At 43.2% G+C, this 23,193-nt stretch overlaps 1 protein-coding gene across 2 annotated transcripts; it reads right to left on the bottom strand.

Moving 5' to 3' along the window:
- Window positions 1–1,296: 1,296 nt before the first annotated feature.
- Window positions 1,297–21,752, bottom strand: kcnk3a (potassium channel, subfamily K, member 3a). 2 transcript variants are annotated; one of them, XM_057017422.1, is made up of 2 exons: window positions 21,350–21,752; window positions 1,297–4,056 (listed from the first exon to the last, which is right to left on the bottom strand). In XM_057017422.1, the coding sequence occupies exons 1-2, from the start codon at window positions 21,630–21,632 to the stop codon at window positions 3,137–3,139; spliced, it is 1,203 nt and encodes a 400-aa protein (XP_056873402.1). In that variant the 5' UTR covers window positions 21,633–21,752; the 3' UTR covers window positions 1,297–3,136. The 2 variants fall into 2 exon arrangements, with proteins under 2 accessions (XP_056873402.1, XP_056873404.1); XM_057017424.1 differs by having other exon boundaries at window positions 21,277–21,408.
- Window positions 21,753–23,193: the final 1,441 nt, after the last annotated feature.

Genomic DNA, 23,193 nt, shown 5'->3' with positions numbered 1-23,193 from the left:
TTTTTAGTCATCCGCTCGTAACCTTTTTAGGTTAATAGTACGGAAAATGGGTTTAGTTTAGGAGCCACTTCAGACTGAAGTATTAGTCCGTTCATTTGTCATGTCTAAACACACAGATCCCGCAGGGATACACACAGGAGACATGTTTTGTGAAAGCAAGATGCAAAGTTTTGGTTGGTAGAACTATTGATTCAACTTAATTTCCAAGTCTGGATTTGCTTATGGTAACCTAAAATGAAATAAACCAGTTTTATATTGAATAAAGGACAATTCACTGTTAACAATGGTACAAGCATCCAGATCCAGCAGGATCCACGCCACCATGTCACCATCACTGGGTCTGCTGGATGAAACAAACACGGAATCACATCTCAATTGCACAGTACAAATCAAGTGAAACTGAATTCAAACTGAAAGGTGTGGCAGTTATATAAAGGATATCATGCACAGGGATGACGAAACTCGGTCCTAATTTAAGGTTATGTAACTCTAAACCTCGCCGGGACATTTTCCCGTGATTAAACTGATGCGACACGGAGAAATATAAAGAATATTCAACATTTGCTGCGTCCGAACAGGCGAGCTCGTATGAGGGCCCGCTGACTAATTTATACTTTGTCTTACACACACCATCATAAACTTGCATATACATCACTATACTTACGCACACTCACTATTAAACTCCCTTTACACGAGTGCATAGTCGTGTACATGAGAGTGTAGTAGCGTGTGTGAGAATAATTTGAGAAAAATTCTCAGTTCTTGAATGGTTGTCCCTTAAGAGGCATGAGGGTTCACAGATATGACCCGTCTGCACAAGCATGACTGAGAGGGGAATCGGCAGAGTGGGAGAGATTCCTGGGAGCGTCATTAATGCGATAGTCTCTCACATACACAACTGTACACTTTCATATTTACATATATAAGGAGTATAATAGTGAGTTTGTGTAAGTAAAGTGGTGTATATGCAAGATTATGATAGTGTGTGTAAGAAAAGTTTGAATTACTTCATAGGCAGCCCCTAATAGAATATAGAACCACAGCAACACACACACACACACACACACACACACACACACACACACACACACACACGCGCGCACACACACACACACACACACACACACACACACACACACACACATACACACCAGAGCCATAAGGATGGGCCAGTGATGTTTTTACATTTTAACTGTCAATGGTAATTCGCATCACTCCAGTTTGTACATCAAATGACTCATTTCCTACTGAAATAAAATAATAAGATGCATACAAAAAAATGGAAAAATCTGCCACTCACGTTGAACAATTACTTTAATGTTTTAAGACATGGGCACACAGTTACATGTCCAAATGATCATGTATAGACTTAAGTTACCAGGGAGAAACAAAAGTCCACCGGTCGTTGTGATCTTTGTCCCTTGAAGTGAAGTAACAGAGTGGAGGTAGCGCTATCATTGAAGATTATGGTCCGGGGAGCCATCCTTGTGTCCGAAACAACCACAGCGGTGTGTACCTGGAGCCTTAATTTAGCAAGCTGAGGTGGAGGTTGCTCAGTGTGTGTGTGTGTGTGTGTGTGGTGTGTGTGTGTGTGTGTGTGTGTGTGTGTGTGTGTGTGCGTGCGTGCGTGCGTGCGTGCGTGTGTGTGTGTGTGTGTGTGTAAAGTGCAGTATCAAGGGAATCAGATTTTGTTTCTCATAACACCAATAGTCACGAGTAGCTATCGGTACGTTTCGAAAATCAAGTCTCTAAATGAGAAAATATTGAATATGAGACTTTCCCTTGGGTATTTTTGGAATTTTGGCCTTATTTACACACATTGCTTAAAAAAAAAAACCTCATTGGATAATCTGTCAACAGTAAATCACGATGAAGGGGTGAAAAAATTATAGACAACTAGAGATTTCAACATTAACAAGATCAAAACTATTATAGTCAACACTTAAATACTAAATGACCCTTTAAATTAAACCATATTCCATTCTGATGAATCAGAAGCTAAATAAAACTACAAAGAAGTCACCTGACTGTGTAACGTTCAGAGACACTTCTTTAACTCAGGTGGCTAAAGATCAAGTGTCCTTTGGTAGAAATGGAGCAAAGGTGTAAAAAAGTGCATGAGGTGCAAATGCTGAGGCCATTTATTAGTGAGGTGTAGTGCTCGGTCAACCATTAGTAACACAAAAAGTATAAAGTCAAAGATCTCAAACTGAAAAGAAAGAATAATGTAGGTGAATAATTTACACAAAACAGAACTCGGTTTTATTACATTTAAATTAAAATAGTGCACTGAAATCCAGTGTCCTGAAGCAACCGTCTCTCTGCGGTGCAGCAGTAAATAAGACATGACTCCTAACTAAGCGCGAAGTGAGCGTGCATGCTCTCAGAACAGAGTTACACCATGTGAAGACGTAATGGGTGGTGGGGTCTGATACGGGCAGCAGGGAGGATTTACAGAGATGTCCTCTAACAAGACGGTCAAGTCCTGCCTGCGAGCTCCTTCCCAATCAAAACAATCTCTCATTAAACCCTATATCACAGCTGATGCAACAAAGCCAAACAGTTGGGTCGAACCCGATCCTTAGTCACAGAAAAAAAAACATAAAAGCATGTAAAATTACTGAAAAAAATATGATTTTTGACCCCCCTACTGGTGTCAAAGTGTCCGCGTATATACACATTTACATTTATTTGAATTAAATGTTTTGTACAACCAAAATCGTCCCAACAACATGAAATACACCCCCAAACCCCTCTTTTTCTGTTAACACATTTAACACATAATGTGTGTGGAGAGAACATCCTTCAACATGTCATTTAACTTCCAATGTATGGAAAGAGAGCAACGCAACTCTGGCGGTTACAGTCCCGGAGTCTGTAAGGAACAGTCCTCAAACAAGCGTCTCTGAAGACGTTTGGGGGTTTTTGATCACTTAAACAGTTTGGTCTACGGATGGAAACCAGCTGGGATCCAGAGTCCCTTCCCCGACAGAAGAGCGAGGCCAGCTTCAGGAGAGGCGTGACTCCAGGAGGTCCTTGTATCCACCAGAGACCATCAGCTAAGTCAATGCTGTAACAGACGCTCTCTGCATCACTGCACGTCCACACCAGGGACCTTTCTGTGTCTCCTGCTGGATTAGATGGAGCTTCTGCGTTTGTTGAGCCGCCTGTAGTTGCTGATGCTGTGCAGACCGGTGGACACCGAGCTGATGCCTGAGTGACGTTGCAGGCTGCACACGCAGCCGTTAGAGTGCAGAGGGTTGGAAAAAGCCTCCCCCTGCTCCATGTACGTGTCGGAGGTGGAGAGGTCACGCGGGATAATCATGGGGATGGAGTATTGCAGCTTCTCTCTGCTCTTGTACCAAAGGCAGGAGCACATGGATTGGAAGTGCAGCACCTCAGCGTAAACGTTGCGCAGGCCGCGGCTCGCCGCCCCTCCTCCGCTTCCACCGACTGCGCTCACCCCGCCGCATCCGGACGGCGTGGAGGGCGAGGAGGTTGGGTCCGTGGAACAGTGGATGTGTCCGCCCGCCTGGCCGTTGTGAGCGAGCAGTGCCCTCTGCTCAGCATCCCGCTTCTCGTCCTCAGCGTTCATGGTCATGAAGCGCAGCACTGCCAAGTTGAGGAAGGCTCCGATCACGGCCAGTCCCGTCAGGATGTAGATGAAGCTGAAGGCCACGTATTTGGGCTTGGTCTGCAGAGCTTGTTCATTCTGCAGGGCCACGTAGTCCCCAAAGCCGATGGTGGTGAGCGTGATGAAGCAGTAGTAATAAGCGTGGAAGAAACTCCATCCTTCAAAGTGGGAAAAGGCCAGTGCCCCTATGCACAGCGTGCTCATGCAGGATATGACACCGATAATCAGCATGTTGACCATGGACACCTCTGTGCGCCTCATTCCCAGGCACTTTTTCAGGCGGTGAAGCAGATATCTGACACAAGTGTTGATGCGCTCACCAACGCTCTGGAACATGACCAAAGTGAGAGGGATGCCCAGAAGTGCGTACACCATACAGAATATCTTCCCTCCATCTGTGCTGGGTGCTGCATGGCCGTATCCTAGGAGGAGAGGGAGAAAGGAGCATGGTTACCGGAGCAGAATTTATTAAATCTGCAGAGGACAGGGGTCTTAGAACAAAAGGCTGCAGGCTGGGAAGGGTAGTCAAACCTGGAATTGACAGATAAATGACTGATTTCTATTCTTCAGGGAGCAGCGCTGATAAATTCAGAGACTCTTCAGTTCACGTTCTGTAATTAAAGATGATAATGCACAGCAGCCACTGGTATTGATCTTGCTCGTGGAGAGGGAGCCTGAATAATTCATTCGCAATCGGTCTGCTGTGGGGTACATTCACTGCTAATTAATCAAAGCAAACCAAAATAACAAGGTAGCCCATTGCAAATATCAGTCAGAGCCACGAGTGAAGGATCTGAGACTACCTGCAACGAGGAGGCAGTCACTAATGGAAAATACAGAGGAGAAGATTACTGAACTGGTAGGAGACCACAAAAGAGCAGTGGAGGTTGAAAAGCACACAGGTGAGCTATGTTAGGCAACCAATCACACGAGAGACAGCATCCATCCTGAGGAACAGGCAATCTGAAGTAAACTAATGGCCGATGTTAGGTTGATGCGTGTTCATGGGTTCATTTTTGTTTTAAACTGTCATTTTAATGACATAATTGTTCAGCGCAGCTATATGGCCTGCAGAAAAAAAACGTCGGTGGCTGCCTTCTTGGAGAGACTGCAACAGCCCGGGCAGCAAATAAAGTCTTCTGGCCTCACTTTAGTACAGTTGCAGTAAGTGATGACACACTACCCACTCTTTATTTTTTAAATCACTTTGTCAGGTTGTGACAAACCTTGAGAACAATATTCGAGCTCAAGACTTGAAGCACTCTCATCTGAAAAGACTTCCCGTGGAATATATCGTAAGATGACAGTCGCACTGACTTCCATGACTGTTTAACTACCGTACCAGTCTACCAATTTACTATCTCAGATTTATGCTCCTGTTTTTTAAACATTCATTCCATTCATACCATTGACTCAGTACAGTTTCATGCCAGTATTGCCGGTTGTGATTGTGATGCTACAGAAAACACTTCAGAAAAGCTTTCACACTTAAAATGCTGTGTGTTTCACAGGGATTTTCACAGTAGGTGTGCTATGTGCTAGGATTTTCATGGTTCATGATGCATGTTCTCAGCGTATGTACTCAGTGCCTTTCAAACAACCTACAATGGCAGGATGCTAATCTCACAAAAGCAAAAAAGAAAGTCGAAACTTCTTAACAATTCAGAGGAGGAAAAAGCTTGACGCATCTTCAGGTGAGGACAGAGACTGGAGCTGCAGGCCTGTCAAAGCTGTCAGCAGCTGGGAGCATCTTTCTGACGCAAGAGGATGACTGAGATGACAGTGGAACCCGTCACCCGTGGACGCGAGCGCTGGAATGGACATGACCAGCAGCCCCACTGCAGACTGAGGACACACACTCATGACATAGGCTCATTCTTCCTTCTCCTCCCCCCACTTGACACCCCCCCCCCCCCCCCCCACCCCCCCCCCAACCTCACATGTGACATAACATGCTGGCACACAGAATAAAGCCGCTGGGAGCACTTTTACTGTTTGTGTTGATCAGAATCATTTTGCAGCTCTGGGAGTGGTGACAGGACCAAAAGGTTGGATTGCATTGATGTGGAAATGTTGTTTCCAGTTACCCTGGTGACCCTGGTGACCCTGGCTAAAACATTTACCATATGAAAGGCTAAATGAAAATCACCCAGCAAAACACCGAGCCTTAAAAAGACAGACAGCAGGACCATCATCAACAGAACACAGGTGCACCAGCACATAGATTCCCTCCTTCATGTTGCTTCTCTTTACAGAATTTAAAGGCAGAATTAATTCCACGCAAAAAAGAAATATCCACTAGAATTAGTAGAAAGAATGATCTATTTGATACTGTAGTCATAGATGAAAAGTGATTGGTCAGATAATTGATTTTAGAGTTGAATCATCTGACATTCACTTTAATTTGCTTCAAATTATAATGTTTACCCTGCTCAGATGTGCTGAATGAAATTTCTGACGTGCGTGACTCCACCTTGTCAGGAACGGTATGTATCATAATCATTTCACCTTCGGGTCCGCTGATCTCTCTGAAGAAGACAGCTCACTTGTGTGGCACCTGTCTCGAAAGCACATCACCAACTGCATCCCGAGTCTTCATCAGCCTGTTTAATTATGTAGCAAGACAAACAGCTTTTGAAAATACATCAAAGACTGGCATAATGTGCCTGGTCGGGCTCCAGTTCTCTGTCAGCCAATTCAATTTTCAATGATTACCAGGAACAATGTGTTGGGTGTATTCTTTAAACACCTCATTGCACATTATGGGCACAATTCACAAAGATGTGCAGCAGGTCACTATTGGAAAAAATTGTATACGAGCCAAAGTGCCATTAATGAAGAGCCAAGATATTCAATATGTGCTTAGCTGGCCAATCAATGGGAAGGCAAGTGTTTTATAATACAATATATTGGCATGTGGTGTTTGTAACAAGATGGAGAATCTTCACACGTGTGGTCTCTGGAGAGGAGACGCTCGGACTGCAGATTCGGGAACAGAAACGCTCCCGGCAGCGCTGCTCTCCAGGGTTCAGTACGGACTTGATAATGTCCTCAGACATCTTTGTACCCCGGAGAACAGCTACTGCCATGATGTATAATGCACACACCAGTGCGGGTCTCCAGTTCAGCTTGAAAATTTTTAAAGAGAAAAAGCCCCTTTCTGGATTGTTCTGAACACATCTAGTCCTCTTTAGCTCTACTCTACATTTATGTTAAAAAATGAACAGTGACACTGACTCTTGAAGAAACATCCCATATTTATCTGTGCATCGCCGTGGTCAATGACGTCACTCCTCCTGCAGGGTTCGGAGGTGTCACACTCACAATAGTCACCAGAACATCGTCGTCCTAGTCCTCCAACGTCCATTTCACCTTCATCTGTGCTGGCGCCGTCAGCAACATGCTGCACATATCTGAGAATGTTCTGAGTAACCATGCAAATAAACACAGATCCGGTTGTCCTCTTGGTACACGCTGTCCACCCCCTGCTTCCCAGCACCGCTCACTTTGGTCCACAGCTGTGTCGGGCCAAACAAACCACCAGAATCCCCTCAGCTTCATGCAGTGACGCGGCGTGAGACGTCAAAAGCGCTCTTCGATTTCTCCCATATTATGTTTCGTCAGACAGAACCTCGTCAATTCCCACTCACAGACGCCTCAAACTCCGGGCGACCCCATGGATGTTTATTCAGGCAGTAAAACACAGTGCTGGTCCTCCCACCTCCCTCAATTACTCTGTCCAGCATTTGACCCACAAGGCCTTACTGACAACTGCTGGGCAGCCATGCATGTGAAAGCAACGAGTTCTAGGAACAGGTTTTATCAACGTTCTGTCCCCGTCGGACGTCAGAGACTTCTTTTGGTGATTATTTTGGCCAAAGGATTTTTGTTTTTCTCCCCCCCTCTTTTCTGTGTTAGTTTTATTTCTTCTCTGCATTTATCTTTGATTTAGAGTGAATATGATCTTGACTCCTCCTAAACTCAGACAAACCCTCTTTTCTGATATTAAAGACCAACAAAGCATAATCTGACAGAAACATCTGCTCTTGTAATTTGCACCTAAGAAACAATTGGATAATTGTTTCTTGAGTTAATTTAGATTTAATATCCAAGGAAAAGCACCATCACTGAGGCAGACTAAAGGGACTCTATCTCTTTTATTATGTGTAAAATGGCCGTGGTCCTGTAAGGATGTTTGCCCGACCAGAACAAATGTCATCAGTCTACTGTGGTTTAAACTCGCTGGTGTCTCTGAAACATCAGTCACACTGTTCAGGCAACTATTCAGAATTCCGGATTATAATTCCAGGCAGTTTCATGTTGCTGAGCAATTTATCATCCATTAATTTAGGTGCCAGAGAAAAGGATCAGAGATATAACAAATTTCCAGTTAAGAACTCCATTATTTTCAGACCAGTTCACTAAATTGTGTCTCCTCTTTGAGGGTGGAATCTTTCTGGTAACATATATGCAGTATATTGTCATTAAATCATGTCCTCTCACTAAAAATGACCACATGATCTCCTTTAAATGCCTTTTGGGTTCCAACAATTAAATCCGAGATTTAAGATTAGCTTGCTTGAACAAGTACTTCAGTGTTGTGTTTGGCTGGAATTTGAAGTCTTCTAGGTTAAAAGTTTGTTTCTTTTTTTGATTCTTTTAGACATTAAAACAATCTAGTGGGAAAAGACCATTTTAATGAATTCCTGTTGGAAAAACTAACTTCATTGGATTTAGGTAACATTTGAATGAAGAATAGAGCAATTAAGCATTCCTATCATTGCTTTTTATCTTGGACCAGACCCATTGGAAGGAGTTAGTATGTTATGTTCACTGCCTGTCAGTCTTATCTTCTACATTATCCTGCCACTGCTTTCAGCTGAGTGTACAATATTAAGACTAATCTCTCAAATCAGACTTTCATTATATTCGCGACAGCAAACAATGGGCCTGTCGAGTCTGTACAAGACAAAGCCAGACAAACACGCGGGAAAGAAGCGGAGGATATGGGATATATTCATCACAACGTGATCTGATGGGATGCCAGAGGAGACAGCACATTGGCAAAGCGTCTGTCTGGGTTCACTTTTAACTTGGTTACCACTGTGTGGGCTCCAAACCGGGCCTGGGAGCATGTGCTCTTACTCATCTCACAGCTGGGGCCCAAACACTAAAACATCACAAGCCTGAAGTCCAAAGTGACAAGAGGGTAAATCTGAGAGCTGTGAATCTGCTGCCTCTGCCCTGTTAAAGCACCTGTGATGTAGTAAAACCCTCTTGTCATCATGCAATACACCCACAACATTCACAGATTATGTGCAGAAGCACTTTATCCTCCATCAAAAGCACTACTCTACCATCTGTCTGCAGCGGAACATTCCACTCCTCTGTTTTGCTTCTGCTGTGAAAGAAAAAAAGAACCTTGCATCATGGTTTATATCCAAAAAAAGACTCTTTAGGTTCCTTTTTAGGGGATATGAAAAGCAACCTTGGCAGACCACATTTTTTTCCATGAGGTCAGTTTGCAAGGCCTTCTAAGAAGAATGTCAGCTCCCAGAGAGCATCGACTAATTGACCCAATATACAACTGATACTGATATGCAGCGGAGAGCAACATGCAGCTGGACAAACTAGGAATACCATTTTGTGCAACAAGTAATGCGCATGGCTGCCATGAGGAGACAGCGCTAGGTTAGTTCGAGGCATGACAGCAGACAAAAAGAGAGATGAATGATCTGACAATGTATGTGTTGCTGCAATGATTGACAGCCAATCCGACCAATCAGATGGGAGACGTGGCGGCAGGAGAGCTACCGGTGATAAGAAGGGTTGTCGCTCCGCTAACATCAATATGAATCAAGAGGAGAAAAAGGTCAGAACGAGAGCAGGCTCGTGCTCCGCTTGATGGCTTCTATGTTGTAAAAAAGAGAAGAAAAAAAATTTTGATCCCTCTTTCCAGAACAAGCCAGTCACGTAACTTCATTCATTATTTCAACCTGACAACTCGTAATCCTGCCCAACATTAATTTGTGCCACAAATTAATCACAAGCGTACAAGCAGAGTCCAGAATTTATTGATGCTTAAACTCCGTCCTGCTGCACTGCTGTGCCTGTTATAACATGTATTATCAGTTCACTGCTCCTGTGTGATTGCTGTGATTACCTCATTCAGTGATTGACAAGAGACTTCTTCATGTTAGAGATAACAGTAATTCAATTTTTACACAAACAGAATATCTTCACACTATGAAAGGGGCCAATTGCAGAATGAATTTAGACACAACCTTTATACACATAAATGGATTATATCGACTAGCTCACAACAAAATAGACCATCATATTAAAATAAGCATGAAACAGCAAGTCTGACTATCTGATTATTGTGTATTTTTTTTATAAGGGTAAAGAGAAATATTAAACCTAAATAAGCTGGCTTACTTAAGCAGTTTGGTTACCTAAAAGGATCAGACCGCTGATAACTCGCTGATAACTGGTTTTAAAAGCCAGTATGTGTTTATATAATTAATAACTACGCATAAACATTTGGAATCATTGAGGCTAAAAAGCCTGGCTAGCAGTGGGCTAATGAATAAAGGGCTTCAATGTCTAATGGGACACATCAACAGTTTAAAATAACTGATGCTAATGTATAAATGTTTGAAATGACAGAATATAATGGGTAAATGTTTACATAGCTGAAAGTGGTGTACAAGCACTTAAAATATATACTGGGTCTACATGGACACATGGTGAAATATCCAGATTCTGCAGTTTCAAGAGGAGCTGCTGGTTGGGAAAAAAAATGTACGGAGGCATTAGCTGCTGACATGTGGTTAAAATATCTGCAGTTATGTAACAGAACACCAAGTTCAGGTAAAATTACAGTCAAAAATTTGACTTCACCTCAGTGAAGAGGATCCGTGCCGCGCAGCAGGTGTTGGAACACGCTAGGGTCTGAATAACTGGATGCGTGTCACCGCCGGGGACGAGGATCATTTTCTCCAGAATATAAAAAGAGCAGAGACACACTTACATCTAGGCTAGGAACTGGGCCAACTGTGAATCATGAAAATTCACACTCTATTAGCAACATTTGAGTCATTTGCTCTCCAGACAGCTCCTGCTTTTTTTGCCACACCTGGAGGTGTCGAGACAGCTGATCCATCAGAGTGTAAACAACCGTTCTCCAGTCCAGCCCCGGAAAACTGCACATGAAAATAAGGAACGCGTCTTTCCGAATGCAGCTGCAAATGTGACGAGTAATTCGTGGTAGTCTGGTCTGCAGCTTGGTCATGTTTTATTCAGTCGGATGCTCTGTTAATAAATATCTGCCGTTGTGTCGCCAGGTCGCTCTTCACATTTGTTTTCCTCCCAGCTCTGACCGTCTCCAGGTCTCTATATCCACTCCTCGTGCACAGCTTTGTCACCTGGACTGTCACCTGGCTCCATGCACGCCTCGCTGCAGCTTGGATAAGGTGCTCTCCTGAACATGACGTCTGCTGGGTTACTTGTACATTGAGCCTTCCTTCCCCAGCAAAATGGAGACCATATAGAAAACAAACAGTGTTATTAATGCAAGCAATAAACATTCTCTGCCTTCCTGCTTGAAAGAAGATGAGGCCACAAATTGCCTCTGCCACATGCACAGCGCTTCAGCCTCATCAATATTACAGTGTTGCTGCAACATTAGGCTTTTTATTGTTACCGGTACACATAAGTTGAGCCTTTTTATGGAGGTAACTCTGCTGAAGAGATATTCATACAGGTGCATCAAACTATGGACTATCTAAATATTTTATGCCTCTAGTTGCTGGACTGAAGGTGAAAAAGCCCTAGAAATTAGGCCCAGTTGTCTTGTAGGCTCTATTCTGGTGGGCTACAGTTCTTCCTCCCACCATCGAGTAAAGGAAAAATCAGGCCAAACCAGAATCCTCTTTGTTTAATTAATTCCTTCTTTTGAGGTGTTGATCCTGATTTGGATTCACATGACAACAGGGATGAGGCGTCTATGGCAGTAGCTCTTTAAAGTCCTGACTTTGTCTGCACTGGCTTCAGCAGCATGGGGGTGTTAGAGACATGAACACACACGGAGGAGCGAGCAGATAGCAATGTTCTGCTGGAGACACTGTTGCCACAGTGGAAAGCTATCACATATCATGTCACGTGACCGTGTGGCGACCGTATGCAATTAAACCAAGGATCAGATCTTATTATGGTGTTATATGAACCTTTATAAGTGCTGCTGTGTCAGATCCTTGTCTGTGGTGTACTCAACAGAATGACTCCTATCGATCAATTGATGCTAATCTGAACAAAAGGGGGGTGGGGGGGGGGGGTTATTAGGGACATAATGCTATTTTATTTTGGCTTCCACTAAGTGACAAATGGTGGCTAAAGACTTAGCAATCAAACACTTTTGCTCTTTCATTAAGAGCAAAAGTAATGTAAAATACATACAGTACACAGACACACATCCTTGTATCTTTGCGAGGACTTTTATGGAAATAATGCATTCCCCAGCTCCTTACACTGCCCGTAACCATCCCACCTAACTCCTTAACCTTAATCTTTACCTGTAACCCTAACCAAAACCCAATTCTAACCTCAATTTTAAAAACAATGTCTTAATCTTCAGAGTCCCTAAGAATTATGAGGACCAGCTAAAATATTTTCACATCCTGAAAATGTTTTCACTAGTAGCATGGCTGATGTTATTTCTTTCTTTCCATATCCCACTTTAAATACTGGGTGAAGTCACTAGTATTGAACTGACCTTAATCCTGCCCTCCTTTTGGTCAGCCACATGACCAACAAACATGCTGTCCTTGGACGACTGAGCGACCACCCAGATATAAGTGTGCTGGGTCTCCTTGTCACCTTGGAGAGCTTAACCACCGCTTCGGGCTGCCCATATGGCGGACACGGACAGACAAGGAGCTGTGACTCAGCTCCACCTCCACTCAAGCTGCAGCCTCACCTCAACAGACTTGGGTCCCACCATACCTGAACATGTCTTTAATTTACGACAGCTCTTACTTGGAGATAATTAACTCTAATTTTAAAGGACAGGGACATGAACATGTAATTTCACTGAAGGTAGGATTCCAGTAATAATAAAATGTGTAGGTGTAGGTACTTATTTGAGAAAAAAGGATCAAATCTAAACTCAAAGTATTCTTTGGTTTTAAAAGCCACATTTTACTGTATGGACCACTGTATGGATCAGTTCCTGTTCCTGTTCCCATAATCCAGTGTCTCCCAAAATGAAGCATTTGATTTGTAATATTTGATTTATACTATAATCTTAGATCTCAACAGGAGTGTGAAGTGTTGATAATTATCCCTCGTACTGGGAAATAAAAGACTGATGAACATATCCATCACTTCCGCTAGATGCCGATGTGATTTCCTTATCAGAAAATGTAAAACAGATTGTTTTAAACTGCATCTCATGCAAACAGCTGGCCTGAAATCAAAGGAGGGAAAGATTTTACTTGAAGTGATAATTAAAGATTTTAAAAATGATGGAAAAGGTGACTTGTTTCTATTGATGACAACACGGCTTCAATCTGTGCTCAAGTCAGAATCAGGACAGGCTCGTGACTCTGATACAGGAAATAACTCACCGGTGAAGCACCATGACTCCTAAACTGCGTCTGCACGTGCAGTCCAGTAAATGAGTGTTGTGACACAGAGAGCAGTAACCAAACACCGTAAATATCAGCCGACATCACCTCTACTTTTACAGTGTCGGCAGGCAGGTTTACAGGAAAGCTATACATGTCTTTTTGTGATGTGGAGTTTTTTTTCCACTCCAAAGAAGGAGTTCAAATGCTCCCAGCTTTATGTTTGGATTTCCTCAAACTGGGAGGCGCAGGCGGTCTCATTAGTACCGCGCAGTGAAGGCAGAAAGCAGATTACTGGCACATCTGTTACAGCTGTGGTGATCCCACATATTTCCAAATAAATCGTTTTGCAGCTCACCAGGATCTATGATGGGATCTCCTTCTGCTTGGCTTAAATCATTCATGTTTGTTTCCCTAACAACAGTTATGCAGAAGGAAATGTTGTTTTAAGTTCTGAGGCTATAAACTGCACGGCAGAGAGGCCTGAAGGTGACAGGCTGATGCAGCTAGCATGTCCTATCTTCCTGTTCCCACTCTATGGGCCAGTGTGTGGGAGCCCTGCGCTCTAAAAGTTGTACTAGAAAAACTTTTTGAAAGCGAGACAAAAGATCTAGAGTGTCAGAATTCTATAAAAGCACTGGTTTAGACTGCGTACACATTTTCTTATTGTTTCTAATGCAAGGAAATCTCCAGAAATTAGGTTCAGCGTTAGCCCTCACACGCACTGGGGCTCGGGAACGTGGCTACTCTAAATCGAGACAAGAGCTGATCAAGCAACCCTGCTATGGGATGAAGTGATAAAAGATGGATCCATGGGTGTCAGCCTTAAAAACTAATCATATTATGTGATAGTAATGTCAGAGAAAAGATCATTATTGAAGAACTTTTTTGGAAGCCTCCGAATTTAAGCTGCCCCCTCTTGCAAAGAGCACAGGCGTGAAGAGGAAGCACGCTGCTGCTGACGGCTGTGATATTGGGATTATTCAGGAGAAAATAGGTTAGCAGCCAGCCCTTTTCTTTTTTTGTCCTTCAGTATGGATATTAAATGTGTACTCCTAAGCTCATAAGCTTGCGCTCTGATTGCAGCCCTCAGGGGTAAACATGACTCACCTATCACTGTTATTGTTATTATCATTAGGCCCCATTGTGTGACAGTCCACTTCATCCAGGTTGGCTTGTTGTGAGATTAAACAGATGCTGGAAACAAATTGGAAAATGAATTCCCCCAGGAGACAGTGCAGAGGCAGGTGAGCAACAGTCACCCCGAGATGTCAGGCGGGATCATTCCAGGGCTCTGAGCCAGTCGGGCTATAGCTCAAAGCTAACACAACATCCCAGCCCGCTGAAGCCTCCAAAAACAGCCCCTCGCCGCAGAGCTGGAGCCAGCCGCAGCCGTCAGGAGGGGAGTGAGTTGTGAGAAAATCACTACAGGTTGTTATGACGAGGACTGTGATGCAAGTGCTTCGCAACCGTAAACACGAGGAGTTAGCCTCTCACCTTTCTCTGCTGTGTTTACACAATGCTGCACAGCGATCCCGTCTGATGTGGAAAATTTGACTTCTTTGGCACGTGCGTGCTGCAAAGACAGCTCGGAGCTTCAGGAGTATAATCAACTGTTAGCTGACTGGTCCGAGCCCCGGAGAAATATGTGTGAGTCAGGTTTCGTGACTCTCTGTCCTCTGTGGGGACAATTTCTCTGGCTGTGTGGCAAAAGCTGCATATCAGCCGAGATATAAATCTAATTTCCGTGGCCTCTGGTGCCACTAATAGTTCCAAAGAAAAAGCAGCTTTGATTTTTAAGGCAACTAAGTGATAATGCTTGAGAGGCATTAGTGAGACAGAAGAATTTGTCTGCATTAGGGTTTTGGGAGGTTCAGCTTTAATGTAGAAAGAAGAGGTCAAGCACAGTACAACTTGTTCTAATTGTTATGAGCTTGACAGTGCAAATTTCTCAATACATTTTAAACCTTTTTACAGTGAAATAATCAGGCAGCCACTGTAGAATAGAATGATTGTGAGTCTTTGTGAACGCCGTTAGTGCCTAATGGCCACAACTTCATTATAGGCTGAAAATTGCCCCTTTAGTTTCCCCAAGTTGATGTACCTTGGCAATCAGACACTGACTCCCTTCAGTGCAATCTGAGGAAAAGATATAGCACAAAGGTAATTCACCTTTCATTATAATGACAAGCTTTCCTTTGAAAAGAGTTTATAGTTTCAGGATTGTTTTAATCGGAAAATTAGATAAATGGCAACATCAGATTTTGTAAATTTCCTCCCTTTGTTAAAGCTGCCAGTACAAAAGGTTAACGCTTCCAGTAAAACCATCATTTTTATTACGTCTGACCAGCATTGTTCCGGGAATCATACCCCAACCAAAGCATCTTCACAAGTTTCCAATACTTTTCCTTTTCGGGTCAGCGAAGGGGAAACGCACGGTGGCGCCGCTAAATTCAGAGACAGATTCACCGAACGTGTTGCGCAAACGTGACCCTGTCAAGAGCTGTGATGAGATTGAACCTAGATGTCATGTAACTGTCAGCGGTGGAGAATGAAAAAAGGAGGTGAAACGCTCTCTGAATATATGTGCATATGAAAACAGGAATTATGATTTCCAACTCAAAGGCAGGAAGCTCCGGTGACCAGGGCTTTGTGCTCAGGCCTCTGCACTACCACAGATAACAATAGAATATTCAGCAGCGACAGCACCGATGTGACACGTAGCTGTGAAGGTGTGAAGCACTGGGGCGCATCGCAGTTAATCTCACACTTTCACTGTAAGGATTAGGGCATTAATAGAGCAGCCCTCACTAAAAGCTCAGAGTCACATAGTCCAGGACATGAGATTATAGTCATTCTTCTGTTCAGAGGGGGGAAAAGAGGACAAATAGCTCTTATTTGTACTAAAATTAATCTTTTTTTTAAAGAGAGAATGAATCAAGGGCTGCAGATATACCAGATTCGCTGCTTCACAAAGCCAAATAAATACCAAGTCATATTTTCCTTTGTGAGCCAGGCAAGCGCTCAACTTTCCATTGAGGCAGCGTAGCATAAAGCAGACGTACAATAGATAAACATTCAGCGGCCATGTGAACAGAACAGCAGCCACAACTTGAGCACTTTCTCAGACATTACTCTTTCAGACAGAGCAGCAACAAGTTCACTCAGCCAAACACTTTTAACTCTTTAACCTTCTGCTGCAGCAACACAAAGCTAAAATATCAGCAGTGCTGCTAAAATACTGAAGTTTGCCAATGCAAATTTAACTGGTTTTAGTTAGCCGAGTAAAGTACAGTAAAGGTGGGTTTAAAGTGAGTACAGATCACATTAAATCTTTTTGTTCTTCTTTCCTTTGAGGTAAACACATTTGAGAAGCTGCGGTTATGATTTCACTTGACACGATTTAAAAAGGTCACACGGAAAAAGGTCACGTACAGTAAGCAGCAGAACGGCCACGTGCGCTCTCTGTCATGACACGATACTGTTACATATAATCATGTGACCTGACAAGATGCTTCCATGAAATGAGAGTTCTCTTTTTTTGGGCCTGAGCTTTCAGAGTGGTTGCGGCGCTAATTAGCATGGCGCTAATGTTCACATTCAGACCTCTGGGAAGACCTTTAAAAAGAGAAAAGAAGCTTAGTGATTCAGAAACAGAGGGCATTTCTTTTGTTTTGCATCGCTGTGTCACGTTACATCTGCGCGTGCAGTGTGGTGACTGAGGAGGAGCGCACGTCACTGCGAACCGCGATAAGGATCTGTGCGAGGTGATTTACTTTTTTGTTTGGCCCCTTTCATGCGAGCGTCAGGGAGAGTTCCAGGTACCTTATCTCCAGCACCGCCTGAATTACAGCAGCAGTGTTGCAGCAGGCCTGGTGATTCATTCACTCCCACTGTAAAACAAAACATGGATCTCCATACATTTGCTCTTCTACATCTGCACCACAGAACAGGTCACACTGGATTCTTTTTTTGCCAGAAGGCAACAGGACAAACATGGACGAGGACTCAAGTGTCAATCCCTGTTAGCAGGACAGAAACCTCAAACACAGCGGCGCTCTGAGCACAATAGATGGCTTGTTGATAAATCCATAAAGAAGGCAATGCTGAGAAAGGTGTGACGAGCCTCTGACAACCAAAAAAGGAGTACTCTTGCGTGTCTCGCAGCTCCACCACTGATCCTGGTGGGCCACGACTTTAGCAGAAGATGGTAGAACTCTTAAGAATTAGAATTTCAGCTCCGTTTTCTTCTCTGCCTGAGCTGGTGGCAGATGTGCCCCAGCAAGAACATCAGACCCGGGTTAATCATTTCCAATTAAGACCAATCAGTGTTGCTCTGCCTATTTTAATATTATTATTCCTGTGAGAATAATTGATCATAATTAAGAGCCGACCACACACCTGTAGTCCAGGCGGGGATGCAGCGAAGACGTAATAGCAAAGTAACAGCGAAGACACTAATGGAAGTGATTATCGTTAAGATCTCAGGAGGCATCCTGTAATGATGAAGTCCCAACTGACATCGCATAAAGGTGGATAAAGCATTAAATATTTAAAGTTTTGTTGTCACACTTATACAAAGATTAGAATCATTGCTCCACAGAGGGCAGGATGAACAGGTCTGCCTGTTTTCAGGGGCAGCTGCTTTACATTCACTCATTAATGTGCTGCCATATTTGGTAGCTTCCCTGCACATTAAGAGCTGATGGAGCGGAGCTGGAAGGGCATCTGCTCTCTCACTGCTGCCTGGAAAGCATATTTTCCTCACCAGACCGGAGCTTTGGATGTTTTTTTCCCCCCCTGACCCTCAGAGTTTGCACATCCTGAATGCATTTGCTCTCCATCCACAGATACCACGATCTCATTGACCACAGATGATCGGAGAAGCACTGAGCTCATGTCTGCGACGAAAAACTGCCAATAGCCTTTGAAGAAGTGAATCACAATAACAAAATTCCTTGCAGGTGATTTGGAAAGAATGTTTTTTTAAAGTGCAACCATATGGTGGCAGCCCTATTCCTGGAGAGTTGTTGTTTGGTGGCAGAAGAAAAAGATTAATGACCTCAGACATTAGAAATTAGATGAGAAGACACAAATGAGAAGGCCGTTGCTCTCAGTGACCTCAAAACAAACCAAAAAAATGAAATGATACATATGATACGAACAATATCCATTACCAATTGCACCAAATAAAATAGTGACATAATTACTTGGATTACTGTCACCAGGAGGGCACCATTAATGCAGTTCTACAAACTCATTGAAGGTTAGTGAAGGTTAGTGCGTGTCAGTGCAATTTCCCCGATGTGGGATCAATAAAGTCTTTTATCCTTATCCTTATCCTTAGTGGCTTACATGACCACAACTGCATTAATGCATTAGTTCAAAACTAAAACTCACGGCTTCTCCGCTGACCCGTAAGCATATAAAAATGCATTTTTGAATATGTATATGTCTTCTGTAGATTTGACTTCAGGTCTGTGTGTGTGTGTTCTTGTACAGGCCACAAACTGAGGACCAGAATTTGCCTTTCACTACCTCAGTGGGGACCTTTTGGCTGGTTCTCACAACTTTAAAGGTCAATTTTAGAGGTAGGAGTAAGATTGAGGTTAGAATTTGGGTTACGTTTCGGGTCAGGCTTGCAGATGTGTCTAATAAAGTCCGTGTAAGGTTCTAGAGAATGATTTATGTTATGAATGTCATCACAAAGCTAGTGTGTGCATATCGTATCACGTGTCATCAGGACTATTCTGTTTAAACAATGGATAAAAATAAAGAAATGAGATGGAAAAAACCAACAGATGACATGGGGATGACCCACTATTGGGTTTCACCTGAGGGTTCAGACAGTGAGGATAAGCATTTCCACTGCCCCCTGGTGGTAGGTTGCTGTAAATAATTAAATAAAGTCAGATTTCTTATTTGTCCAATCACAGGCGAGCTGTGCTTGCCAGGTCCCTTTTTGTTGTTAAAAACTAGCTTGTTTCAAAATCGCCAGTTCTTAACTGCTTTATTGTGCACATTTGTCTTTGGCGGAATATATCTTGCCCTTAAACTCCTGCATTAATCTTGTTTTATTCCTCAGTAGATGAAGGAGGTTTGGCTTGTTTTTACTGTAAATGTTCCTCCATATAGATAATTAGATGTGCTCATTTAGAGGATTAGCTGTTGTCCCCATTAGTGTTTGGATATTGAATGTACAGTGCAGAAGCTGCGGTGTTAATGTTGTGTACCAGAAGGCCAATGGAGCCGAGAGGATCTGCTGTTGTCATTAATACTTAATAAGAGGCTGTGGAGCCAATCACTGTGTGTCTAGCAGCCTCTGGACTCACAATTACAGGACGCGGCCACTAACACCCGGGGTTGGGTTAGCATACAGATAGCATCTGATAGCGTTACAAGTCACAGGTCACAACACAACAGCCCCAGTCACCAAATACACGGGGGAAGGCTCAAATAAGAGAGGCGGACAAAGAAGGCTAGTAAATAAATGAGAGGAATTAGTTAAAGGAGGTGGTATCGCTGCAAAAGTCGGAAAAGAAGATGCGGTCCGCTCACGTGCTCTGTCACCGCGGCCTTATTTGGTCGGGTTCATAGATTGTATATAAAGAAGGATTACACGTCTTCCCTTCCTCTCTCTGTCTGAACTAAATGTGAATTTCAAAGCTGCTCAGATATGACAGCTGTTGATATCTTGGAGCGGGTAAGTGACCCTGCGGTGGCGCGGCACCACCGACTTCCAGCCCAAACCTGTCTGAGTCGTGGTGGCGACTGTCAGTCGGAGGACATTATTGTCTGCTCTACAGCAGCGATCTTCAGACCTAGGCTCCAAGGGTGCATCTCTGTGTCTATAGCAGGTTCAGGTCAGCAGGTGACGCCTTCAAAAGAATGGATTCCAAAATAAGCGGTGCGTACGTGAGCAGAATGTTAAACTCAATTTGTCCTCTTAAAGTGTTTCCAGCTTCGATTGGTGCAACTGGTGCAAAACAAAATGAGAAACTCCTGAGTTCTCCTGAGTTAAGAGTTATGGCCTGATTTAAGATAAGCGTGGAAAAGACAGATTTATAGGAGCGCAATCTGAACGTCAGGGGTGTCATTACTCTCTTCCATTTACATTTTGCAACAAGCTCAACTCAGATTGATGAGCTGGGAGAGAATCATATTTCCTATTGCCAGTTCAAATAAAGTTTAATTTAAGGTTGTTGTTATAAGATTGTTATGCAACCAGAGGAGCAAACAGGCCGTGTGAGTAAAGAGCTGGGAGCTTTGTGATCTTGGAGGGCCTTTAAGATCACTCCTAACTCCTAAAGTGAGAGCGCATGAACGTCTCATCTGGAATTTCCAGGAGCATCATTTTAATGACAACTTTTGGTTCTGGATAAGAGAATTTCATTTGGAGTGATGTCCGTCCTTAATCGTCCTCGGCTCAACTTCCACAGATTTGAATTTTAGGACAAACATTTAAAAAAAAAAGGAGAAGCTCAGATGACAACTTCATTTGAAAAACCAAACAGTGGGAACTCTGTCTCTTCAATTCAGTTTGATGAATTTAAACAAAGAATTTCAACCATCTCTGACTTGGGAGAAGACTAATAAATAATAATTAACTAGTTAATTAGCAACTAATAATTTACATACATGAGACATACTTGTGTGATACTCACTGTGCGCTTTTCATATGATATCAATGTATAATCTTACCCCAAAAAATGTATGTTATTATTATATTTTAATAGCATTTAAAAATAATATCAATGTTACATGGCCCAATATTTATTTATAAGTCAAAAGTGATGTGTTTCTAAGTCTTTTGGGGTAATATAGTTGTATTTACTGTAATAGATAGATAGATAGATAGATAGATAGATAGATAGATAGATAGATAGATAGATAGATAGATAGATAGATAGATAGATAGATAGATAGATAGATAGATAGATAGATAGATAGATAGATAGATAGATAGATAGATAGAGACGATATTTCAGGCTTTTTTGCGTAATTTCAGCGTTTTACCTGCCGTAAGTAAGACAAGCAAGAAGCTTGAACTTATTATCTCCATTCAAAGTTGGCCGTGAAGCGCTCTTACCGATGGTTGTGATCACCGTGATGGCGAAGTAAAAGGAGCCGGCGAATTTCCACTGCATGCCGGCTTTGTGCGGCTTCAGCTGCAGGACCACCTTCTCCAGCCGGTCAAAGTCCGCCTCGGTCAAGTTAAACGCGCTGAGCAGTTCCCTCTTCTTCCTGTCCAGCGCATTCCTCTGGGTCGTCTCCGTCCGGGACTCCAGCGCGTCGAAGATCGCCGCTCCAACTATCAGGTAGGTGAAGGTGCAGATGATGAGGGCCAGGGTCCTCACGTTTTGCCTCTTCATGGTGTGTGCGGTGCGTCAGGGGGACGAGCTGAGTGTCTGCGCGGCTCTGGAGGACGGAGAGCTCGGCTGGTTCATGACTGTCCGCGCTGCTCTAGCGGCGCTGAGAGGCTCTGATGACTTTATGAGGACAGGAGCTGTTCATTCAGCACCACCCCTCCGTCCCTCCCTCCATCCATCCCTCCCTCCCTCCCTCCTCCATCCTTTCATCCAGGCAGGGCTCATTCACTGTTCAGTAAGCAGAACATTTTCTGAAGAGCAATACCTCAAGGGAGCACTGCGAGAACTTTTCAACAAGAAAAATGACACAAACTGGCTTCGACAGCCCTAATTATTCTTTAAAATCGAACCAAGCAAGATTGAAATGTGCATATCCGTCCCTGAAAGCCATTATTTATGTATCTATATATTTGTTTATTTATTGCAAACTAACAAATGAGTCGACAAAGTTTGGCTATAATGTCAGTGTTCGACCAGAGAACAGATTTAATCAAAATTATGATTTTTTTTATTGTATTTTTTTTAACACTTTTCACCCTGGTGGCCTATAGGCCTCCTTAACTGTGGCTTGTGGGTTCAAGCCCAATCTTACATGTTTTGTCCAAACACATGTGAAGTTTTGATGGAGCACCATTTGCAGGTATCAACTTTGAGCTTTCTCCCTTTGATGCTTCACTCTTCTTCATTCTGATTTACCTTTTATTACCTTTTATTATCCAGGCAGACTCCACCACTGAACTCACTACTTGTCTGTAGACATTAGCATCCCGGGAGACTACAACAATGGCTAACCTCAACATTTGGTGGTGTTTTTTCCTTCAACAAGCCGACCACCACAATCGACAGAGCGCCCGCTGTATCGGGGAATGAAGCATCATCTTTAACGTCAACAACGGCCACGCCTCCTCTAGAGGCTGAAATCTACTGGAGTCAGTAAGCATCACAACAGGGGTTAAACTCTGTCGACTTCAATACCTTAAGCTAAGAGGTCAAAATAAACCAGAAAACTGAGACCTAAAATGCGTTGTTTGTCTTCTCCCTTTGGGGGCTGGGGGTGAAATCCTTCCGAACTCGCGTCCATGCTGTGAGAGGATGTCACATGAAAGAAAACGACTGCGTTCATATGATACATGAAATGTCTCCCAATAAAGCCTCTCCGCCATCCAGCTGTGACGTTTCCTCTGGGGTAAAGTAAAATGTTTTGCTCTCCGAGCATATCCATCCCACTCCAGGGTAAATAAATTCAATTATTGTGTGTTTACACTGAGCAACGACGTTTTTTGTTTTTTTTAAGCTGAAAAAGAAACATGTGATGACGATTATTTGGCGCTGGGACCCGAAATTTCAAGTGAAAACATAACTGGAACTCAATGTGATGACCCCGAGTGTCACATGTTTCCAGCCCGCAGTTCCCTGATGTGCTATACGTCTTTGAGATGGAGACAATTCCGGCGAATATGTTACGTCCAAGATTTCGTGCCTTTTATCCCATCATTAAGCTCGTTTTTTCTCACAGATTTTCTTCTGAGCGCGGACAGATTTGTGTTTCCTTAAAGCAGTTTTA

The sequence above is a fragment of the Takifugu flavidus genome, chromosome 19 (assembly GCF_003711565.1).
Source record: "Takifugu flavidus isolate HTHZ2018 chromosome 19, ASM371156v2, whole genome shotgun sequence".
NCBI classification, from domain to species: Eukaryota; Metazoa; Chordata; class Actinopteri; order Tetraodontiformes; family Tetraodontidae; genus Takifugu; species Takifugu flavidus.
The sequence above is the reverse complement of the archived record's forward strand: the minus strand, read 5'-3'. Positions and strand labels throughout refer to the sequence as shown.